At 40.1% G+C, this 21679-nt stretch overlaps 1 protein-coding gene across 2 annotated transcripts in view; it reads left to right on the top strand.

Moving 5' to 3' along the window:
• The first annotated feature begins 4075 nt into the window (after nucleotides 1-4075).
• FAM20B (family with sequence similarity 20, member B) overlaps nucleotides 4076-21679 on the top strand; it is a 38385-nt gene continuing 20781 nt past the window's right edge. The window contains exons 1-3 of one of the 2 annotated variants that reach the window (XM_010850135.1): nucleotides 4076-4154; nucleotides 12376-12879; nucleotides 18414-18500. In XM_010850135.1, the coding sequence (XP_010848437.1) occupies nucleotides 12503-12879; nucleotides 18414-18500 (464 nt within the window). In that variant the 5' untranslated portion in view covers nucleotides 4076-4154; nucleotides 12376-12502. Of the gene's footprint in view, nucleotides 4155-11974; nucleotides 12880-18413; nucleotides 18501-21679 lie in introns of those variants that run through there. The other variant, XM_010850134.1, reaches the window with a different exon arrangement.

The following is a 21679-nucleotide window of genomic DNA, read 5'->3' on the forward strand; positions in this document are numbered from 1 at the left end:
CACCTCGTGGCCAGGAGGCGCGAGTGACCTCCAGGCCCGAGCGGCAGGCAGGGTAACCGTGCCTAGGGATCCGCGGTCCCCTCGGGGTCGTGCACCCCGCGTTCGCAGGAGGGCACAACTTAAGGAAATGATACGGTTGTGCGAAGTGGGTTGCGCTTGAGATTTCATTTCCGGGTGCTGTAGCCCCCGCAATTAAAAGAGAACCGAAACGTTGCCATTGATCAGCGTGAGCAGCTGTCAAGTTGCGTCCTTGATTGTTGGATCTGATAAGAGTTTCACTCTAATCAGGCTTCTGTTACCTGCAGGTCTCCCGGATAGGACGAGAAACGGTAGAGGATGTTGGAGGGAAAGTGGAGGGGACAAGACTTTATTGGTCATTAAGGATTTATTAGCCCTTGAAACGGCCATATCGTCGGTTGGAGGAGTGAGGATTTATAATTCTGGGAAATGAGAAATGCTTGATACAGCGACTTGAGTCTGGGGCCAAGTATCAGTATCATCCCCACCCAGCCAAGGTTTGATTTCTCACCTTGAAAAGAAGGAATAGAAATGAAGGATCTTTTAGCTTTCAAATGGCAGGACTTTATGTAAAACTGTAACTATGATTACTGTTTACTAACAATTGCTATCCTCCTTGTGTTGTAAATTAATGCGTAAATTTCATTGGGGTTATTTTAAATTGGGCTGGAGACCTCAGTGTAGTACAGTCCTTGAATTTATGCAGGACTCATGAGCCAAGCCTTAAAGCATTTCTGCGTATATTGTTATTTATCATCAAAACATACCCTTGAGAATCTGAGATACAGATGTTAAAGATGCTAAATTATTTGCCTAGCCTTCAGTTCAGTTCAGTCGCTCAGTCGTCTCCGACCCTTTGCGACCCCATGAATTGCAGCGCTCCAGGCCTCCCTGTCCATCACCAACTCCCGGAGTTCACTCCAACTCACGTCCATCGAGTCAGTGATGCCATCCAGCCATCTCATCCTCTGTGTGAGCCAGTCTAAGGTCGATTTATGTTAAATTAATAACTTTTGAAGTTTGTGAAGATGATGGACTTTGGCCCCTAGAATCATTCAGTGCAGTCAGTCAACTGGAGGTCCTTCCACCTTTGAAAGTGCTTGTCAAAAGAGAATTAAGAGGCACAGACAAGTAATTCAGTTTCTGCCTCACATTAAAGTGCAATGATAGAAATGAATGGCGGTAAAAGATGATCAGGAAATCTTGGAGCTTACAGCTTTTCTTCAGTTTGACTGGTAAAAATGTGACATTGGTTTGTCCTGTTTCTCTGGAACTAGTTAGGAAAATAGCCATAATTTAGTTAAAGAATGAAAATTGGAAAACATGCCCAGGTACTTTGAAATAGGGAACAAACAGATCACTGTTTCTATCATGTACTCCTTAATGTCACAGAGTTACTTTATGCTGAGTTGATAATTTCTTGACTTTTAGTCCATTCTCTTGATTTCTATTTGTAGACTCCAGTTCTTTCACACAGTGTTAAAGCTTCTGCTTTTTATCTTTTCCGAATTTTGAATTTCTAAATGAAATTTTCTGTTTCTTCTACTTGCAGGGCAGTCTTCAGCTTCCTTCACTTTGTGTGACCATCATTTTAATGGCATAAACCCTGAAGCCAGATGCTTCAACTCTTGAATTGATAACTTAAAAATAGCAGCCACAGTGGTTGTCTCTTGGTGATTGCTACAATCTCTTTATAGAATTAAGAGGCTGCTCTTTGTATTCTCTGGCCACAGTTGGAAACAGTAAAAAGGAGACTGTCTTTTGAAGCTGATGTCAGGCCACTTTGGGACTAAGTGCCAGGTAGTCTGGGGCTGAGAAGCATGGTTACAATGTGTTTAGTTGCTAAGTCATGTCTGACTCTTCCCCCAGCTCCTTGGACTGTAGCTTGCCAGGCTCCTTTGTCCACGGGATTTTCCAGGCAAAAGTACTGTTGAGTGAGTTGCTGTTTCCTTCTCCAGGGAATCTTCCCGACCCAGGGATTGAACCTTTGTCTTCTGCTTTGGTGGGTGGATTCTTTACCACTGATCCATCTGGGTGGAAGCACAGTTATAATGAGGAACTACAGTTTAGTGTTGTAGTGATAATGACTAATGTGCTTTGTTTTTTGTACCTAACAGTGTATAGTGCATAGTAGGTATGGAGTAAATATTTGGTGGTTGAATGAATGAATGGAAAACAGTATGAGGGAGGAGGACACATCCTTGTGCGGATATTAAATTGTTTAGTTCCTCTTTACAAGGGAAAAAAAAAAAGTCAAGAAAATTGTTAGATTCATGTTGAAAGTAGTTCAGTTGAGATGGGTATCTGTAAAGGGTGTTACTTGCTGGAGCTGCCCTGAGATCTGATTATGTGATTGGGTGGTGTTCTCGCCAACAGCAGCCTGGGTACAGCTTCATAGACTTGATCCTGCAGCCTGCTCTGACTCAGCTCACTAGCAGTTGGTCTGGTAGACACTATTTTTGCACTAGTGAAAGAACTCGAGCTCTTGGTGTTGACCATGCCAGTATCACTGACCCTGACTGTCCATCTTCTGGTCCTTTGTACTGGGGATGGGAGAGGGGATTTATCCTGCCCTGAAGTGCTTGTCATCCCACACCTGTAAATCTCTCCCTCTTTTCCTTCCTTAAACTGCCTCTGTAACCCTCAAGGACTGAGGAATTCATTGGCACAGACCTCGGATACTAAACAGAAGACCTTACTTTGCAACTGAAACCAGCTTTTGACCAACTTGTAATGTCAACTTGACTTGCTAGAGCCATCTAGGAGAGAATGTAATACAAAGCTCTCACTTGTGATTTTGTTCATATCCAGAATCAGGAGAGGGAAGGCCCAGCTGTGGACGTGGTCAGTCTAGGGGGTGTATCTGTCATACTAGTATGAGATATGAAATGAAGGCTGATGCAGAAAAGAGACACCGAGCTTTGGTGTGTGTGTTTGGGAGTCTACTTTCTGGCAAGGTGACTACCCTGTGGAGGGGATGGTGTTAATTTGGGTACATTTTGAAAGGAGGTCAAGGAATATGAAATTATGAATGCGGAACAGATCCAAGTACAGGGTGAGGCAGTGAAGTCTATCATTTCATCATTGTTTGCTCTTAAATGCTGACTTTCTGCTTTATGTATCAATACCAGCGTGGGAATATGATATTACCAGCATGTGAATAGGATATTGTGTGCAAAAATCCTTTTTTGGCTATACTTTTTGTGCAGAATTTTTTACAATGTATTTTATGTTTCCTTTGCTTTTTAAACAATGTAGTTTGACCTTTGTTGATTTGAGATTATGGTTACAGACAGTAATCCTGCAGGGCTTGCAGGTGATTGACATATGTAGGTTGTTGGCCCCTTCCGCTGTTTGAATTCTTTAATTTGCTTTCAGTAGTCAGTCTGTCTCTTCTTTCAGAGGTGAAAAAGCTATGCTTTTGCTGCTGTTAGTGTCCCTGCTGCCCTTTTTAAAATATTTTGCAGCTTCTAATCTGTGGAGGAGCAACCCAGATAACTCTGCTTCCTGAAATTGAATGTAAAACAGCTAAATAAGCTTAGTGAGGGTCTGCCTGGCTTTTCTTTATTAGTGGATGAACTTTGTGACCATTATTTTGGCTGCCCAAAGACCTTTTGTTCTCTTGTTTCTTATCGTTGCTTTAGATAGTGAATTTGCACTCTATACAGGTGCGTTTATGTCCCTGTAGTTCTTTCTGTATAAAAAAGAAAGTGATATGGAAGTATCAGTGTTGGTTCTCATTTCAGAAAATATTGCCAGTAACACTTGAAAGCTTGGTTCCAGCCCTGTCGTGTATCGTTCTTGGACAATGTCTTGGACCATCTCCAATCTTCCTCTTAGCATTTCCAAATCATCTTTACTCCTAGTCCCAACCAACACCAGACACCAGCTTGGCAATATCAATGGCCGTGAAAGGTGGAAGCAAGGTATATAGAAGGCAGCAGTTTAAAATTGAGTGTATAAAATTGGTATTAATATTTGATATTTCAACATTTTTACTGTATATTTGAATTCATTACAGGACTTAGTTTCCCTATATTGATTAAAAAAAGAGGTCACCTTTAAACCAAAGAGCTGAAGAAATGCTTAAAACCATAAAGGTGTTTGCCTTCCTCACTCTTCACTCCTTTTATTCAGTAAGTGTTTATCTCATGTGTCCTGAACTGTACTAGCTTACTTCTAACTACAAAGAAAGTAAAATATCCCCTGTCCTTGAGGAACTCACAGTAGGGTAGAGGAGACAGGCTGCCAAAAAATATATGTGTGTATGTATGTGTGCACGTGTATTTATATTCATATATAGCAAGGGATCGTGCCAGGAGCCATTCAGCCATAATTCAGCACAGACCTGCTTGGGATTCCTATTTCTAAAGTGATCTGTAGCCTGTCAGCTTGACTGACCCTAGAACATAAGGTTAAAAGTGTGAGGTGTTTCTGTTGAATAAAGTTTACATACTTTTTCATATGTTCAATTTTTTACTGTTGAATGAAGTTTACATACCTTTTCAAGAATAGTAAAGATGAAAACATGAAATTTGAAGTAAATTTTTTTATTATTTGAAATTCTGTATTTCTACAGTATATAGTAATCACATTCTATATAGCCTTAAATGATTGTTAGATCTGATAATTGAGCAGTGAAATACCTAGAACTTAGAAAAGTTCATTATACTTGGCTCATTTGAAACAATGCAAATTCTTAGGCATTTCCACAGAATTTCTAGATCAGTGAACACTGCCTGTGTTGGTTTTTTAGAGCAAATCTCACTAGCAGTATGAGCTGAAATTTTTTTCTTCTCACTTTTCAAGAAAAATGATTAGAGGATTCCCCTGAATCAAGATTTAAATGGGACAGGTTGCAGGAATTGAATTTTTTTCAATGAGGGAGGAAACACTCTGTTGCCTGTTTTCATTTTTACTCTCACATGCAGGAAGAAAGGCTGCCTTCATTAATATCTGGTGATCATTTTCTTCCTTCACAGGGAACTCTTAGAGGTTTTCACATAGCACAAGTTTATATATGTGAATAAATATTTAAGTGGAAGTGAAAACAGTGAGGAATATATAACACTTGAACCGACTTGGACTGTGTAGAAGTTCGATTTTCTCTACCCATAACTTAAGTTACTCCAGGGCTCATCTTAAAAGCTTTATTGTTCAGCCTCTTAGTCCTGTCCGACTCTTTGTAACTCCATGGACTGCAGCACGCCAGGCTTCCCAGTCTATCACCAACTCCCAGAACTTGCTCAAACTCATGTCCATTGAGTTGGTGATGCTGTCTAACCATCTCAACCTCTTCCACCCTCTTCTCTTGCCCTCAGTCTTTCCCAGCCTCAGGTCTTTTCCAGTGAGTCAGCTCTTCTCCTCAGGTGGTCAAAGTATTGGAGCTTCAGCATCAGTCCTTCCAATGAATGTTCAGGGGTGATTTTCTTTAGGATTGACTGGTTTGATCTCCTTGCTGTCCAGAGGACTCTCAAGAGTCTTTTCCAGCACCACAGTTCGAAAGCATCAATTCTTCACTGCTCAGCCTTCTTTATGGTCCAACTCTCACAGCCATGCTGCTGCTGCTGCTGCTGCTGCTGCTGCTGCTGCTAAGTCGCTTCAGTCGTGTCCGACTCTGTGCGACCCCATAGATGGCAGCCCACCAGGCTCCGCTGTCCCTGGGATTCTCCAGGCAAGAACACTGGAGTGGGGTGCCATTGCCTTCTCCACTCACAGCCATACATGACTAGAAAAACCGTAGCTTTGACTGTACGGACCTTTGTCAGCAAAGTGATATCTCTACTTTTTAATGTGCTGTCTAGGTTTGTCGTAGCTTTCCTTCCAAGGAGCAGGTGTCTTTTAATTTCATGGCTGCTCTAGGACATGCAAAGCTGTCACCTTTAAAACACAGATTTAATCTTCCAAACTGAAGAACATTGTGAAGGGCATTCTATTCAGCCATTTCCGTGAAATAGAAAAAGTTCATGCTTCCCATCTGTTTCACTTATGTTGAATGTGGTAGAATTGAACTTTGTAGACAAGAGAAAAACATTGGCCTCAGGCTGGCCAGATTAGTGACGTAACCTCCTAGTCCTCTGCTTCACCTGGCATCCACTCTGACGATACCTACTTGCTTACAGTCTTACCTACTCCTCAAATTTAGGGAAGTCTTTGGTTCAGAAATACAAGGTTACTAGAACTGTTGGTAATGCAGCATATGTATTCAGCCCCAACTGTGTAAACCCAGGAGACGGCATTACCAATGAGCGTTGTTTTCTTTGCATTCTTTCTTCTCAGGAAGTCATCTTTGGGTTTTTGGTGTGGTAATAATGACCAACAAGCAACTACTGTGGATTGTCCAAGCACTCGTTTTAGCACAACACACCTGGTAGTACCGTTTATTTTTAACAATTCTGTCAGTCAGGTAATAGTGTTTGTATTTCATTTTTCATTTAAGGAAATGGAGGCCCAGGGAGGTTAGCAGAAAGAAGGTGAATTAAGAACCTATTTAAGTGAAAAGGAAAACTATATGTAGATACTGATTAATGATATTATTTGTTGCTAGGTTTTGTTTTAATTGAAGACTCCCAATTGAAGATGAAAAAGAATAATATTTTGCTGCTGTAGGCGGTGGTGGCAGCACAGGAGTGGGCTGGTTTTCTGAGGATATAGAGATTTATTTAAGTAGTGAACACTTGATACCACTTAGTATTAGAGGGTTTGACTTCTTAAGCTAGAGGCTCACGATGCTAAGCATAAAGATTTCTGAATGCCCTTTATTTTACTTATAAGAATTGTCACTAACCATCAGGAGAGACTGCATTTATTTCTAGGAGGCAGCTAATAATAATGTAGCAAAGTGCTCTAAGGTCACTACCAATTGAAAAAAAACAAAAGGGCAGTGTATCAGACTCGCCCCAAGGTGAAAATATGCGTTTTTATTTTATTTTGGTACCAAAGGGTTATAATTTTTGCTATTATTTATGCTCTGACCGAAATTTAAAGGTTAGAATTTATAACCTGGGTGTGTATAGTTCTGTGAGTGTGTGGGGTTAGCCTTAATTGCTCTAAAGTTTATAAATGGACTTTAGTAAATGATCCATTTGAGATGCTATTTTTTTCTTTTGTTACCTTTAAGAGAGTTTATTAATCCAATTTTTATTTGTACTTAAATGGTTTATTAATATATCCCAGATGGTTGATATGGACAGAGTAGACATGAAAATGTTAGGTTTACAAATTACGCTCAAAATTAGTGGCTTAAGACTAAATGATTTATTTCTCATATTAGGCAGATCAGCTGGGCCCAGCTGATTGATTCTTCTGCACACATGATATTGGCTGGAGTCACATGGGTGGCTGTATTTAGGTGAGACCTCAGCTGGAACTGGAATGCCCTAAATGGCTTCACTTATGTATCTGGCTCTCAGCTGGGGTGGCCAGAAGAACTAGGGGCTGACCAGGCCTCTCATTCAGTAGTCTAGCCTGACCGCTTTACATAGTAGCTTGGTCCCAAATGGAAGCTGCTAGGTCTCTTAAGACACCTAGCACTTGGCGACTTCCACAGCATTCTGTGATCAAAGCAAGTTACAAAGCCAAAACATATTCTAGGGAAGGAGAAATAGATTCCACTTCTTGATGGGAAGAATTGTTGGTTTCTGTCTTTGTAGACAGTCACCCAAAAACTCATAATTAAACTCAGGTCTTACCTGTTGATGCTTACCAAACCTTCAGAGGTTTGCTGAAACCAGCAATGACCAAAGAAGTTTATGAAATTGTCCTTGAGATTTCCACTCAGGATGAAGGGCAAGGAGATTGTGTGAATAAATATGATAATATGCTAGTTATATAATAAATCCTACCCCCTTCAGCATCTTCTTTGTTAATCACCCTCTGTGTGAAATGTTCATATTGAATGTTTTCCTTCTGGTACCTGACACTCACAAAATGTCTTGCACTCCCTTCATGTGATAAGAACTTATTTGACCATTGAATTGAAAACACAAAAAACAAGGATTACTGAAGCCTTTGTTTTCAGTTGCTTTGAACAGAAGTTGGGATTTCTTCTCTGTGACCTCAGGTGAAGTAGTGTGAGGTCTCCTGATTAAAGGGAGATTCAAGGTGGCACAGCTGCTAATGAGGTTTGGAACCTTGCTGGTGGCTTGTGGGAGCCCCTGGTAAGGAAGTAAGTGTTGGAGCCAGGTCTTTTACATACATTGAATTTTATCACACACTGGCTTACAGAACTTTGCACCAGTGTGTATTTCTGTATATGCTCCTCCAGACATCAGTCAGATTCTTGAACAGAGGGATCTAGTCTTTATATTTATACTGTGACTTCACTTTTTTCTGTAAAACCTCTATTTCCTCTCCCAAAACAATTTACAATGTAGTCACAAGTTTATTCTTACAAAACACTTACTGTATATGTAGGAGTGTGTGTGTGTGTATGTGTGTAAGAGAGAAGAATGACATATCAGCTTCCATATCAAGCCTCATTTCACTGATAGAGCTGAGAGTGAAACCAGGGTTCAGTGTGAAGATTCCTTATAAACGTCTCTCTTCCACAACTCCAGTCTGGGAATTTATGCCAGCTTTTAGTGTGAAGACCACCATTAGCCCTGCCTTTTTTATATTGAACATTTTTTGTGTTATATTATTACCTTGAGTCTATTTGTTCTTTGAGGTAGGCTCTGTTCTGCATAACAGAAACATTAAAATAAATGACCATAATATAACTGGACAGTGTTACACTGTTGGAGGCATTTATATGAGGCAGTGCAGGCATGAAATAGAGCAGACAGACTCCTGAGAATGCAAGAGAAGTTTTCATGAATAATTTGGAATATACCCAGTGATGTTGTTTTCATTTCCTTAATATCTGAAATGGGGGATCCTCTTAGAAACCCGGTTTGCAGATGATATAGTATGCTGCTGTTTTAAAGAAGATAATACAGTATGGAAGCTCTGTCTTGGATACTCTCCCCTCTCAAGGATATAGGAGAGGAAGGGATCACTGTAAAGAGTAAAGGAGTCTACATCATTGGAGGAAGGAATCATTCTATATTGTGTATCTAATACATTTTCCTGGAAAGGAGTCTTGCAGACTCACAGGCTTTTTGTATAAATTCCACTAAAAACTCTATATTGTCAATTTCTTGAATATCTTTGTGCTTGCCCTGTAGGCTGAAGGAGTAGCAGCTTTCCAACTAAAAGAAAACCTCTTTCTGAGCTGTCAATATTTACTCAGAAAAAGACTATCCTCCAAAACTACCAACTAAATTGAATAGTGTCAGTAGAGAAGTATATTGCCTAAAAATGGGTAGTTGATTAAAGATAGCCAAGTTCACGTGCCAGGTGATACACGCTCATTTGATACCAAATACAGTACCGAAGGAAATCAACAGCAGAGTCTCGAGATACTTGCAAAGCCTCATTTGCAGTGGTTTGTTCGGTTTAAGGGAAAAAAGGCATCTGCCCTTACTATGCTACGTACTGTAGGGAGTGCAAAAGTAGCTAAGATCAGTAAGGAGTCAGAATTCTGAGAGGGGAATTAAGAACAATCTACAAGAAGACACTGGATATGGCAGAATGTAGTTAAGTACTGGCCCAAAGGCAAGAGAGGTTACTGTGGTAAGGAGGGACCCGAAGTGGCTTTGAAGATGGCCCTTGAAAGCTAGATTAGGCTTTAAAGAGGAGAAGATGGGAAGAAAAGAGCTAAGAGAAATTTGGAGAGCGCTCCAGTGAGCAATGACACGTAGGGGACCGTGTTCACACTGTTTTGGCGGAAGCTGACGAGGAGGGAAGAGAGTGAGAGTGGTGCCTAGCAACATAGATTGGCCGATGCCATCATTGCTTTGCTAAGGGATTTATGGAACTCACAAATGGTGTGTGATTAGAAAAATGATTTTGCTGCATTATTCTGGATTGGAAGACCTGCAGGTCCAACAGGCTGTTCTTTCAGGGATTCAATAAAAGGTGCCCTCACTAAATGCAGTCAGTGGCTCTGGACATGCCAGGCAGTTGTTGAGAGCAGGGCCAAATTGCAGTCTTACTTGTTCTACCAGGATGTGGTGACTAATCACAAACGCAAAAACTTGTTCAGCCCCTTCAAACCTACCCTCACAGCTAAACTGCAGAGGTAAATAGTGAGGTGAGGTAACAGTTGAACCCTTCAGTCACTTAATAGGAATTTCTTAGTTGAGTAGATGAAATATTTGCAGCCCTGAACTGATAAGTGCATTCTTCTGTGGCCCATCAAAAGGTAATGAGATTTCAGAACTTAAAAGCACACAGGCTTAGTTTGTTTTGTCTGAATTTTGGAGCTACTCTAACTTCTCATTGCATTGGTGATTTAAAAAAAAACAAAACCCCTCACTCTCCCCAACCTTTGTGCTTAACGTTTAGATATGATATGTGTATATAACATGAGGGAGGAATTTCTTCATTCTAAATGAAATGAGCAGCATCATTAGAATCTCGGGTTAACCGGACTTTAGTCCTGAGGAGGGTTTTGTAGGACATGAAAGGCTGTTCAGCTGAGCCCCTATGCCAGAAGAGCACCTCAGCTGGAGGTTGTTGCAGCTGGAGGGGCTAAGGAAAAGATTGCCGACACAGTGAGATTTCCACATTACATTTTACCACTGCAGCCAGAGATCTGTACTGTTGAACAGATAACTGAAGAATTTGTGTGGTTTGGGTCATGTTAGGACTAGCAAAAATCTCTGAAATCTGTTCTACTAGCATTGCTGTTACCAATAATCATAGGGAACTATTTTACTGAGTTTTACACCAAATTTGATACCATCACAATTACATTTTGGATACACTTGAATTGCCTGTGTTTCAGCTAATAGTGTTATGTACTCCCTGGGAGATGATGATGCAACGGAACAGGTGGCTGGAGATAATTAGAATTTGAATTTGACTCTCACTTTGCCATCTTCCTGAAAATGAAACGGGAGTGGTTAATCACCAAGAATAAACTGCATGTCAGCAAGCTCTCAGCAAGGCGCTGCCCTTAGAACACACTGCTGCTCTAGTAGACTATCTGGGGATGTGTTTCCAGCGGTTAATAGGGGAGCAGTCTCCGGTTTGGCTGGGAGTGGCTCAGCCTGACTTGTTTGCCCCATCTTTTGTATTGGTTTTATTTCTTCAATTAATAGTTTGAGTTGTTAAATGAATTGGAGAGTGAAGCAACACCCTGTTATCTTCTTGTCATCTTTGGCTTAGCCCAGCGCAGTGCTGCCTGTAGGCATACAGCAGAGCAAGCTTGTGCATGTTTTTAAAGGGCCCTCTGGAGTGGAAAGCAGCCTGTCAGCATGCAAATGAGATTGAATTTTATGTTCTTGACACCTTGGCAAAAAAATCTTGTATTTGGAATCTTTCAGCTTGAGAACTGGCCAGTGTGGTAGGCCCCCACAGGAAGCACTTCTTTAGGTCTGTAGCATAAGTATCTTTGTTACATGCCTGACCAGTCCAGATTTAGTCATGTTGCTATAGTACCAGGTTTCATTAATTTTCTGGTCATGTTCTCCTAATAGCCAGATGGTATAGGGATATGTTTTTCCTTTGCTTAATTTATCCAGATTTGATTATCCATATTTTATAGGATTTTTAATTTTGAAAAATAATTAGAAGACTGATAAGTAGAGATTCATGTCTGGGTGTTGTATTTCAGTATGTGAGCAGCAGATATGACATGTTTAGGCTTGCTGGGTATTTGAATTCAGAGAGGGAGTTATTACTCTCCTCTGTACCCTCTTTGGTGGAGAAGGAAATGGAAACCCACTCCAGTATTCTTGCCTGGAAAATCCCAGAGACAGAGGAGCCTGGTGGGCTGCTGTCTATGGGGTCACACAGAGTCGGACACGACTGAAGCGACTTAGCAGCAGCAGTAACAGTACCCTCTTTTTGGCATTTTTTAAGAGTTCTTGTCTTATAATATGTCGTAATACTTGTACTTGGAGACAATAACTGGAAAGTTACCAAATACTCGTGGTTTTGGATAATCAAAAGTCATTTATGGGTTTTGAAAGGTAAAATGAAAGTTAAGGAGTTATGCATATCTTAGTGTTTAACTTTTTTGTGCTTTTTCTCATTGTTTTGGTTTCTAAGAATTGGTGGCCATCCAAATGGCTCCGGAATGGCTCTGTACCCTATTAAAACAGGAGTATTTGCTTTTAAATTTTCAGTGTACCTGGTTCTTAACTGTTACATCCTTCCTTGGACCAGTTCATTCTAAATTATTGGGTCTTCTCAGACATAGGATTAGTCCAGCTAAAAGAGTGAGCAATCTATTTGAGGCTTGTGAAAGATTCAGGAGTGGAAGGACAGAATTTCTGAATGAACTGTGCTTTATACTTGGGCTTGCAGGAATTGTGGGAGGCACCTCAGTGAAGAGATGGACCAGTGTGTATAATCATGGAGTCTCCTTGCTGACCATCACCACCTGCTCTCCTTGATAAGTGAGAGTGGTCGGGGAGAAGGAAAAGAGGTCAACATGAAGCTAAAGCAGCGAGTCGTGCTGTTAGCAATTCTCCTTGTCATCTTTATCTTCACCAAAGTTTTCCTGATTGACAACTTAGATACATCAGCTGCCAACCGGGAGGACCAGAGGGCATTTCACCGAATGATGGCAGGCTTGCGGGTGGAGCTGGTGCCCAAGCTGGACCACACCTTGCAGTCTCCCTGGGAGATTGCAGCCCAGTGGGTGGTTCCCCGGGAAGTGTACCCTGAAGAGACACCAGAGCTGGGAGCAATCTTGCATGCCATGGCCACCAAGAAAATCATTAAAGCTGATGTGGGTTATAAAGGGACACAACTGAAAGCCTTACTGATACTTGAAGGAGGACAGAAAGTTGTCTTCAAACCTAAGCGGTAAGTCTTCATCTTGGAAGTTTTCTGTGCTGTTTGGTTCTAACCTGGAATTTGTTTGACTGCTCATCTCCTCTTCTCTTCAGTAAAATGGGAGGCAGAGACTCGAAGGTCTCTGAAGTCTTTTCTAGCCCTTAATGTTCCATGTTTCTTTGAGTAAGGGAAACTTGCAGGAATATGTTTTGGTACCAAATTAGATTGAACACTTTACAGTGAGAGCTGTCCTTGATTTCTAAATTTATCAAGTACTATGTGCCAGATGTTAGAAGTACAAAATGAATTGGTTAGGAAATAAGCAACTTATCACCATAAGTGTACAGTTAAAGACCAGATAACCACATGTCAGAAATGCTGTGGAGTAGGAGTTACCCAGAGTTGGAGTGAGCTTTGGATGAGTAACTTAAGTCCTTTTTAGTGCTAAAGTTAAGATTCTTTCACTTGAGCTTTGGTTTTGTTTTAATTAATAGACTTTATTTTATTTTACTTTATTTTAGTAATTTTAGGTTTGCAGAAAAATCGAGGGGAAAGTATAGAGCGTTTCTATGTATGTCCTTCCTCCTCCTCCCCAGTCTCTTCTATAATTAGCATCTTCCATCAAATTAGTACCTTTGTTACAATTGATGAGCCAATATTAATTTATTAACTAAAGTCCATAGTTAAAGTTTACTCTTTGTGCTGTATATTCTGTAAGTTTTAATAAACTTATAATGACAAGTATTCACCGTTGCACCATCATAAAGGACAGCTTCCCTGACCTCAGAGTCCCCTGTGTTCTATCTCTTCATTCTTCCCTTCCTCCCCCTGAATCCCTGGCAACCACTAATCTCTTTAGTGTCTCCATGGTTTGCCTTTTCTAGAATGTCATATAGCTGGAGTGATACCTTTTGTAACGTTTTCAGATTGGCTTCTCTCCATGTTTTTTAAGGTTCCTTTGTGTCTTTTTGTGGCTTGATGGCTCTTTTTTTTTTCCCTGAATAATATTCCATTGTGTAGATGTACCACAGTTTGTTTATTCATTCACCTACTGAAAGCTGTCTTGGTTGCTTCCAAGTTTTGGCAGTTGTGAGTAAAGCTTCTATAAACATTCATGTGCAGATTTTTGTGTAGATAAGTTTTTAGCTCATTTGGGTAAATACCAAGGAGCATAGTTGCTGGACTATATGGTGAGAACATGTTTAATTTTGTAATAAACTACCAATCTGTCTTCCAAAGTGGTGGTTCCATTTTACATTCCCATCAGCTGTGAGTGAGAGTTCTTGTTATTCCACATCCTCGTTAACGTTTGGTGTTGTCTGTGTTTTGGATTTTGGCCATTCTAATGTGTGTGTAGTAATACCTCGTTTCTTTTGCCTGTTTTAAGCAGAGAACTGAGCCATTTTAGTTGCCTCAGTCCAAATTTGAACTGGAGAAAGATCTAGTTCATATACTATTAGACAGTGATCTCTTTGGACTTCTCTAAGGATCTACAGAGAGAATTTGTGTGGCAGTTCTATAGTATAATTATTTTTTAAGTTTTCTGTGTGTATATGAATTTGAAATAGGTTAACATTGGTAATCTATATTCTTTTGACAGGATTTAGTTACCAGTGCATTTTCTCAAAATTTGTAAGGTCTGAAATTATCTGTGGACTAAACATTTTTTTCATTCCTCAGTGGAGCTTTGGAGAGAATTATAACATATAACTTGGGGTCTCTTGCTGGAGTGGGAGAAGAAACATGGGGTGATGATATCCAGAAACTTACTGTGATCAGAGTAGTTGGCTCAGCTCTCTTCATGACCCAAATATCAGTAGATAATAGGCAGCCAGAGAGCTAGTATATTGGGATTCCAGAAATGGAAGGGATCTGCATTTGCCTGGAACTGGGAGGCATGGTGTGTGGAAGATGTGGAAATCAGGTAATGTGGGAAAAGCATGGTTATGTGGACCTTGAATCTAATTTCTGTTGCATGCACACTGTTTGCCAGGTGTTACACTAAGTACTTTTTGTATGTTAACGCTTTTAGCCTTCGTCACAACCGTGGACAGTTACAGTGCTTATTTCCAGAACCAGAAACTGAGACGTGGAAAGAGTAACTTGACAGGGTCAGCTTGCAGTAACTAATGGAGCTGGCATTTGGATCCGTCAGAGTGTGAGCAGCTGGTGTTCTGCCACACACATGCGAGCCTCTCACATTTGTTTGTCTTCCTGTAAGAGAGATGACATGGATCATCCATTTTCAAAAATTTGCTAGCTTCCTTTTGAAATGTGATCCTTGACCTCTTGATTTGTCGCCTGAGCCATCAGCAGCATAAGCAGACTGATGGAAAGAAAGCAAACTAAAAACAAGAATTAAGTTCGTGTAAAGAGATGAATTGCAGGCAGTTTGTGTTTAAGTAAAAGGATACCCTCTTCATACCCACTGTTTATACACCGGGGAATTAAAGGTGAGATGGGGCAGCAGGAAGTGAAGGCAGATGTTACTGACGGTGTGCAACGTTAGTGTTAGTTTAGGCGCTTTGCAGATAGGTCTGCAGTGTTCAGACAAGTTGTAATATAAATGGAGGGTGGAAGACGCCAGACTGGTGAGAAGGGGAAGTGGCAGCAGATAAATGCATAGGCTAACGTTAGTCACTGATGCTTCGTCTCATATCTCTTACTACCACTGCAGTCTTCCCATTACGTTCCTCTTCCAGACCATCCTGAAAACTATTTTCATTCTTCTCCCAAATACCCATATCATCACTGTGCTCCCCAGTTTTAAAACATCCAGGGATTCCCATTACTCACCAGACAAAACCCAGCCTCTGCAACCTAATGGCCAAGCCTCTTACAGCCTGGCCCTCCTCTCTATACCCAGCTCTTTATTCTTGTCAAGGCAGCCCCTTCATCTCCCATCATCTCCCAAATAGCCCTTGTCTATGCCCGGCTCCGGGGATGTTCCTCCCCCACCCCCTGCAAGCTGTTGAGGCCCCTACAGTGGGTGGTAGCACCCTACTCACTGCACACACTGACCTGGGCTGATTATACCTGGCGCTCTCGCAGGCTGGGGAAAGTGGGTTCACATTTAAGTGCTTGTAGAAATTGCTCCAGTCCAAAAACACCCAGCAAATTGCTCTTCTGACCCCAGGGGCCTCTGAGACTATTTAGTCCTAGTGTAAGTGCAAATTAATGTCCTTGGTCACATTCTGATGTCCTTCACCAGGAAGATAGGAGTGATTTATCGGCAGTTACTGTATGAATTTCGTTGTTCTGTCAGTGACTTAAGATGGATCACTCTGTTGAGAGGAGGATCTAAGTCCTTCCTGCTGAGTTGAGATGTGCACCTTTCTTTAACAGCCACTTGTGGTTCAGCATTTCTGGAGCCTGGTTGTCCATGTCCTCCTGTCAGAGATGGAAGATTTGTATAGTGCATGAAATATACAGGAATACAGTCATGCCTTTATTTGCACATTTTGCCTTACATTATTATAAAAGTAATTTTGTTTTTTAATGTAGCTGTATCTTTTCTGGAAGTACATTGATTTTCATAGACAAAAACTACAGTTATGGTGGGAAAAGAACAAGCTGGCAAGGGCCCAGAGCTTGGGAGAAGTGAAGGATCATAGGAAGTGTTGAAAGGGACCTTGGTGATCAACTAGTCTAACTACTCATTTTACTTCTGGGAAAAGTGAAATCCAGGGTTCTGACTTTCATGTTTCACAAAAACCAAACGTGAACTGAGGATTCAGCCCTTTGGACTCCAGTGCAGTTCTTTCATTTGGTTCCTCTTCCTTTCCCATTTCCTTCCCTTCCTGTTTCTCCAGCCCACTCCCAAAGTTTCTGAATTTTTCTAGGGTTTTACATTTCATTCTGTGCAGACTTTCCATGTTCTGGAAAGTTCTCTAACATTTCACTGAAAGGAGTGGACTGCATATCACCACAGTCTTCTGTGGCTCCGCTGGAGTCCTGAGAAATAAAGTATTCCAGGCCTGTCACCTGCAGCTGTAGTGGAGAGAGAAATGCTTGAATAGTGTCAGCTTTCACTGCAGTCCTATTTAAAAACTGAGACTTTTCATTTGGAGGTAGCAGGTATAATCCTAGGCAGCCTAAATGATGCTTTGACACCAGAAACAAAAAAATACACATGAGTATATTGACCAGGCTAAGAAGAAACTGGTGTCCAGCCAGGTGTTGAGGCATGTCTGTCTCCTCACATAAATGTTTCATTGCTTTGACTTGAAACTGTGTTTTATGAACATGGTTTCACTTTATATCCTGTGGTCATTTATGTTGAAGGTCACTGCCTTGTATAGTACTGTTTTCCACTTCCCCATGGCCATTTCAGCATTGGAGACCCAAGTGACCTTAGTGGAGTGGCTCCTCTTCACATCATTCTCAACTTATTTCTGTCTTGTAAAGCCTACTAGGTCTCCTTTTGATTCAGGAAATGCAAGTGAACAGTAGAAGTCATAGATGAATTGTGTTCAGTTCTTCCCATTAGCAAGTTTAAGTTGTATCTCTTTGTATAATTAGTAGAAAGAAATATGCCAGTTTTCATTATCCTTCATTTATGTCATGCATGTGATGTAAATCATCGGAGCGGTGTTTGAGATGAAAGACATCTTTGTTGTTGTTTAGTCGCTAAATCATGGCTGACTCTTTGTAACCCCATGGACTGCAGTGCGCCAGGCTCCCCTGTTCTTCACCGTCTCCTGGAGTTTGCTCAAATTCATGTCCACTGAGTCGGTGATGCTATCCAACCATCTCATCCTCTGTCGCCCCCTTCTCCTCCTGCCCTTAATCTTTTGCAGCATCAGGGTCTTTTCCAATCAGTCAGCTCTTTGCAAAGACATCTTAGAACTTGCTTTTTGGTCCAGCCCCTAATATTATCAATAAGAAATCTAAGATCCACAGAAAAGAAGGGTTTTACTCAAGGTTATCCAGGCAGGTAATGACAGAGCTTTACGTAACTCTCACTGCAGTCCAGTATCCCTTCCACTGCATCATCATAAACTTAAAAAGAGAATAGTTATTCAGATAACTTTAAAAAATTTTTCCTTTTCCTACTTATTTAACAAAACCTGAAGCATATCAGGACCATTGTTTTCCCCAAGAAATTTAAACTTCTCTAATAAGCCTTACCATAGCCATTCTGGTAAGCAAGACCTTTTAATTACATATTTGTCTTCATTATTTCAGTTTAGTCTAATAGACAATTCAGTAGACATTTATTAAGCACCAACTATAGACTTAGCACTGTGCTGAAGATACAAAGAGTTCAGAAAAGTACCTTCTAGTTTTACTTAAGCTACGTTGAAAGTCTTCAGGAGGGGTAGAAATAACATCTGTGTTTTATTCATAGAATGGTTGCAGAGGTAGATGTATAATTCTAGTTTTCTTCTCCACTTCTTCACATCATCTACTGGTGACCCATGCTAACCCATGACTGTTCTCAGGGTTGACTGAGGTCACTAGAGTGAATCAGGCTTGCAGAGTTTCTGTTCTGCCTCTTGTACTGTCACCTCTGGTACTGATGTAATTCATGTCTACATCTGTGCTTCCCATTCGCTCTGCAGGTATAACCGGGACTATGTGGTAGAAGGGGAACCATATGCTGGTTATGATAGACACAATGCAGAGGTAGCAGCCTTTCATTTGGACAGGTATGTGCAATCACAGTGGGTTACATTCGTTTTATTTCCTTTTAAAAATATCTTGGAGAGGACTTGTGGACTCCTTTCAAAGAAGTGTAATTAAAAAAAAAAGTGTAATAACTTTGACTTGTTAACTTACTTTAGATAACTGATTGCTTCCACTAAATTTGTATGAGTGCCTCATTACTTGGGTAAATAAAATGGCTAGAAGAAAACCAAAGTTTGACTTCACATCCCTAAATTGAACTGGTCATTAATTGGGCCTGGCAGTCCTGGTTTTTGTTTTGTTTTGATTTTGTTTTTAAGTAATACTCATTTATCCTCATATGCTGGAAACATAACATGACATATATGTAAATATTATTTTCCTTCATACAAAATATGCACAGCTTCAATAACCAGGATAAATGTGAATTCTATATGTGTAAGTTAATGAGGAAAACTTAATACTTTTTAAGCCGGTTATTAGTCAGGATTCTTGTAACTGAATTGTCTAGTGTCCCAGTTGCTCCTTTTGATCAGATCTTTAATCAGGGCATGTTGATAGACTTTAAAAGAAATTATTCACTATATATTTTTAATGAATCTATAAGGAAACTAGAAGAAAATAAAGATGAATTTTTGTCTTTTTTCAGGATTAGGGAGGATTTTATAGGTATAAAAGCAATAATTTAAAAATCACAAAGAGGGACTTTGCTCGTGGTCCAGTGGTTGACTCTGTGCTTCCATTTCAGGAGGGCATGGGTTTGATCCCTGTTCAGGGAACTAGGATCCCGCATACTGCAGCCAATAAATAGATTAAATTTTTAAAAACTCAGTAGATTCAACTAAAAAAAAAATTTAACTCATATGTCAAAAAACGTAAAAATTTAAAAGCAAACTAACTTGGGAGGAAAATACCTGAATCCAATATATAATCTAAACATTAATAGCCTTAATATATAAGTTTATAAAATCTTATATATACTCTAAAACACTAGTAGAAATGGTTTAAGAACACAGTTGGCTGAATAGAAATTACTGATTGCTAGTAAATATGACAGAGGGAATTCATATTCACCAGTAAAAAAAAAACAAATCCAGATAATTCCTGGTTGTCCATTGGGTAGGACGCCTCTCTTGTGGAAGGGTCAGGTTTAGTCCCTGGTTGGGAAACTGAGATCCCACAAGCCACAGAGTGCGACCAAAAAAAATCCAGTGAAATAAGGGGTACTGTTTTCTCCTACTGAAAGTGACAGAGATTAGAAAAAAGATAGTACTTTATTGGCAGGAATAGATTGGCATCTCTGCTGCTTGTGTCATTGTTAATTGGTTCCATCTTTAAGAACTCTGGCACCACGTATCCAGAATCTTCATGTTCATACCCTTTGAATGAATAGCTACCTTTTTATGCAAACATCTAAGACATTTCTCGGAAGATATTTCTAAAAAGTACTCTAGAGAATCAGAAATTCAAAGATACATATAGCAAGATCTTAGCTAGTAGCATTTTCAGTACTGAAAATCTGAAAGCACCCTAAACATCTAATGACAGGGAAAATTAAATGAATGTTCATTCATAACACCATGAATTTTCACTGCCCCTATTAAGACCTAGTGGGAAAGAGTTGGATAGATCCTACTCATCACTTAACTGCACATTAATCTTTGCAAAACTTTGTTTCCTTGTTTTCTTCATCCCTAATCCCTTTCCTGTTTCTCTGTTAATGGACACCAGCAGTGCCTAAAGATCTTTTTCCTATAACCATACCGATATTTCATATTATCCAACATACTAATTTCTGTTAATCTGATACATGTAAAGTGGTATCTCATTGTTCCTTTATATTCCCCCAGTTATTGGCAGAGATACCTCCTCATCTTTTCACAGCACAGCACCTATTTGTTAACTTGTAGTGAAGTAGTCTTTGTACAGAAATTACTATTTTGGATATTAATTAAATAATGTTTCAATTTATGACCTGTGCTTTGGGGTCTTATATTTAAAAGCCCTTCCCTCCCTCAAAGTCTGAAAGCTATTCTCTGACCAGCCCCCTCTCCCTTTTGTTAACTGCCCCAGCCAGGCTCAAGTGCCACTGAGTACGGCTTCCCAACACTAAATGGATGCTCTTCTTTGGTCTGACAATGGTCAGTGGGGAGAAAAGGTGCTTCCCCACTTTCTTTCCCACCCCATGCTCCTTACACTTTTCTGCTCTGAGTTGCTATTTCTCCATTACATTAGGATTTAACCCCCTCCTCTGGCCTCAGAAGGTGCTCTCAATTTTTATGTTATTTTGATCGATCTGTTGATCTCCTTACTTTTGTGGCTTTTTTAAGAATGAGTTTAGGATAGAGAATCAGTCGGCAGCCCTGAACAATGGATTATTTATTGCACAGTCATTTGTAATTGTAGAAACCTTAAGGCAACTTTCTAAAAGAGTCAGAAAAGGCTCATGATGCAATGATGAGTGAAAAGCAGGAGGCAGAATTGCATATAGTATAGTTTCAACTATGTATATACACACAAGAGTGAGTGTATGTCTACATATACATGTCTGAAAAATATGGTTGAATGCCAGATTGTCACTAGTTTTTTCTGGATTGTGGAATTATGGATGATTTTAATTTTCTTCCATAAATTTTCTGTGTATTCTGAATTCTGCCCCTCCAACTTTTCTTCAGGGAGTGTGTATTTTTTTAGCAAGAAAATTTCCTTTTTTAAAAAAATGATGGTGCTCCACCAAGGCTGCACTTGAGACCATTAGAAGTGTCTTAAAATGTATCTGTATTTAAGTTGTCCTATGAATTTATCCTTTTAGGTTAATTTGTGTAGTTTTCTATCAGTATTCTGTTTTATGCAAAGATTTGAAACCATGTGTGGGTTTAGGCCCAATCTTTTTTTTAATGCTTTGTTAAGTTTATTTTAAAATCTTACTATGAAAAATTTCTAACAAACATGGAACATTATAATGAACCCATAGACCCACTCCTTAGGTTTAACAGTTGCTCACATTTTGCCAGATTTGTCTTCAATAAATTACATCTCAATATTAAATTCATAAACATATGTACCTCTGAAAAATATTTACCAGTAATCGACAGTATCTTTTGGAGAAGGGCATGGCAACCCACTCTAGTATTCTTGCCTGGAGAATCCCCATGGACAGAGGAGCCTGATGGGCTACAGTCCATGGGGTCGCAAAGAGTCG

The sequence above is a fragment of the Bison bison genome, unplaced genomic scaffold, assembly GCF_000754665.1.
Source record: "Bison bison bison isolate TAMUID 2011002044 unplaced genomic scaffold, Bison_UMD1.0 scf7180017864289, whole genome shotgun sequence".
NCBI classification, from domain to species: domain Eukaryota; kingdom Metazoa; phylum Chordata; class Mammalia; order Artiodactyla; family Bovidae; genus Bison; species Bison bison.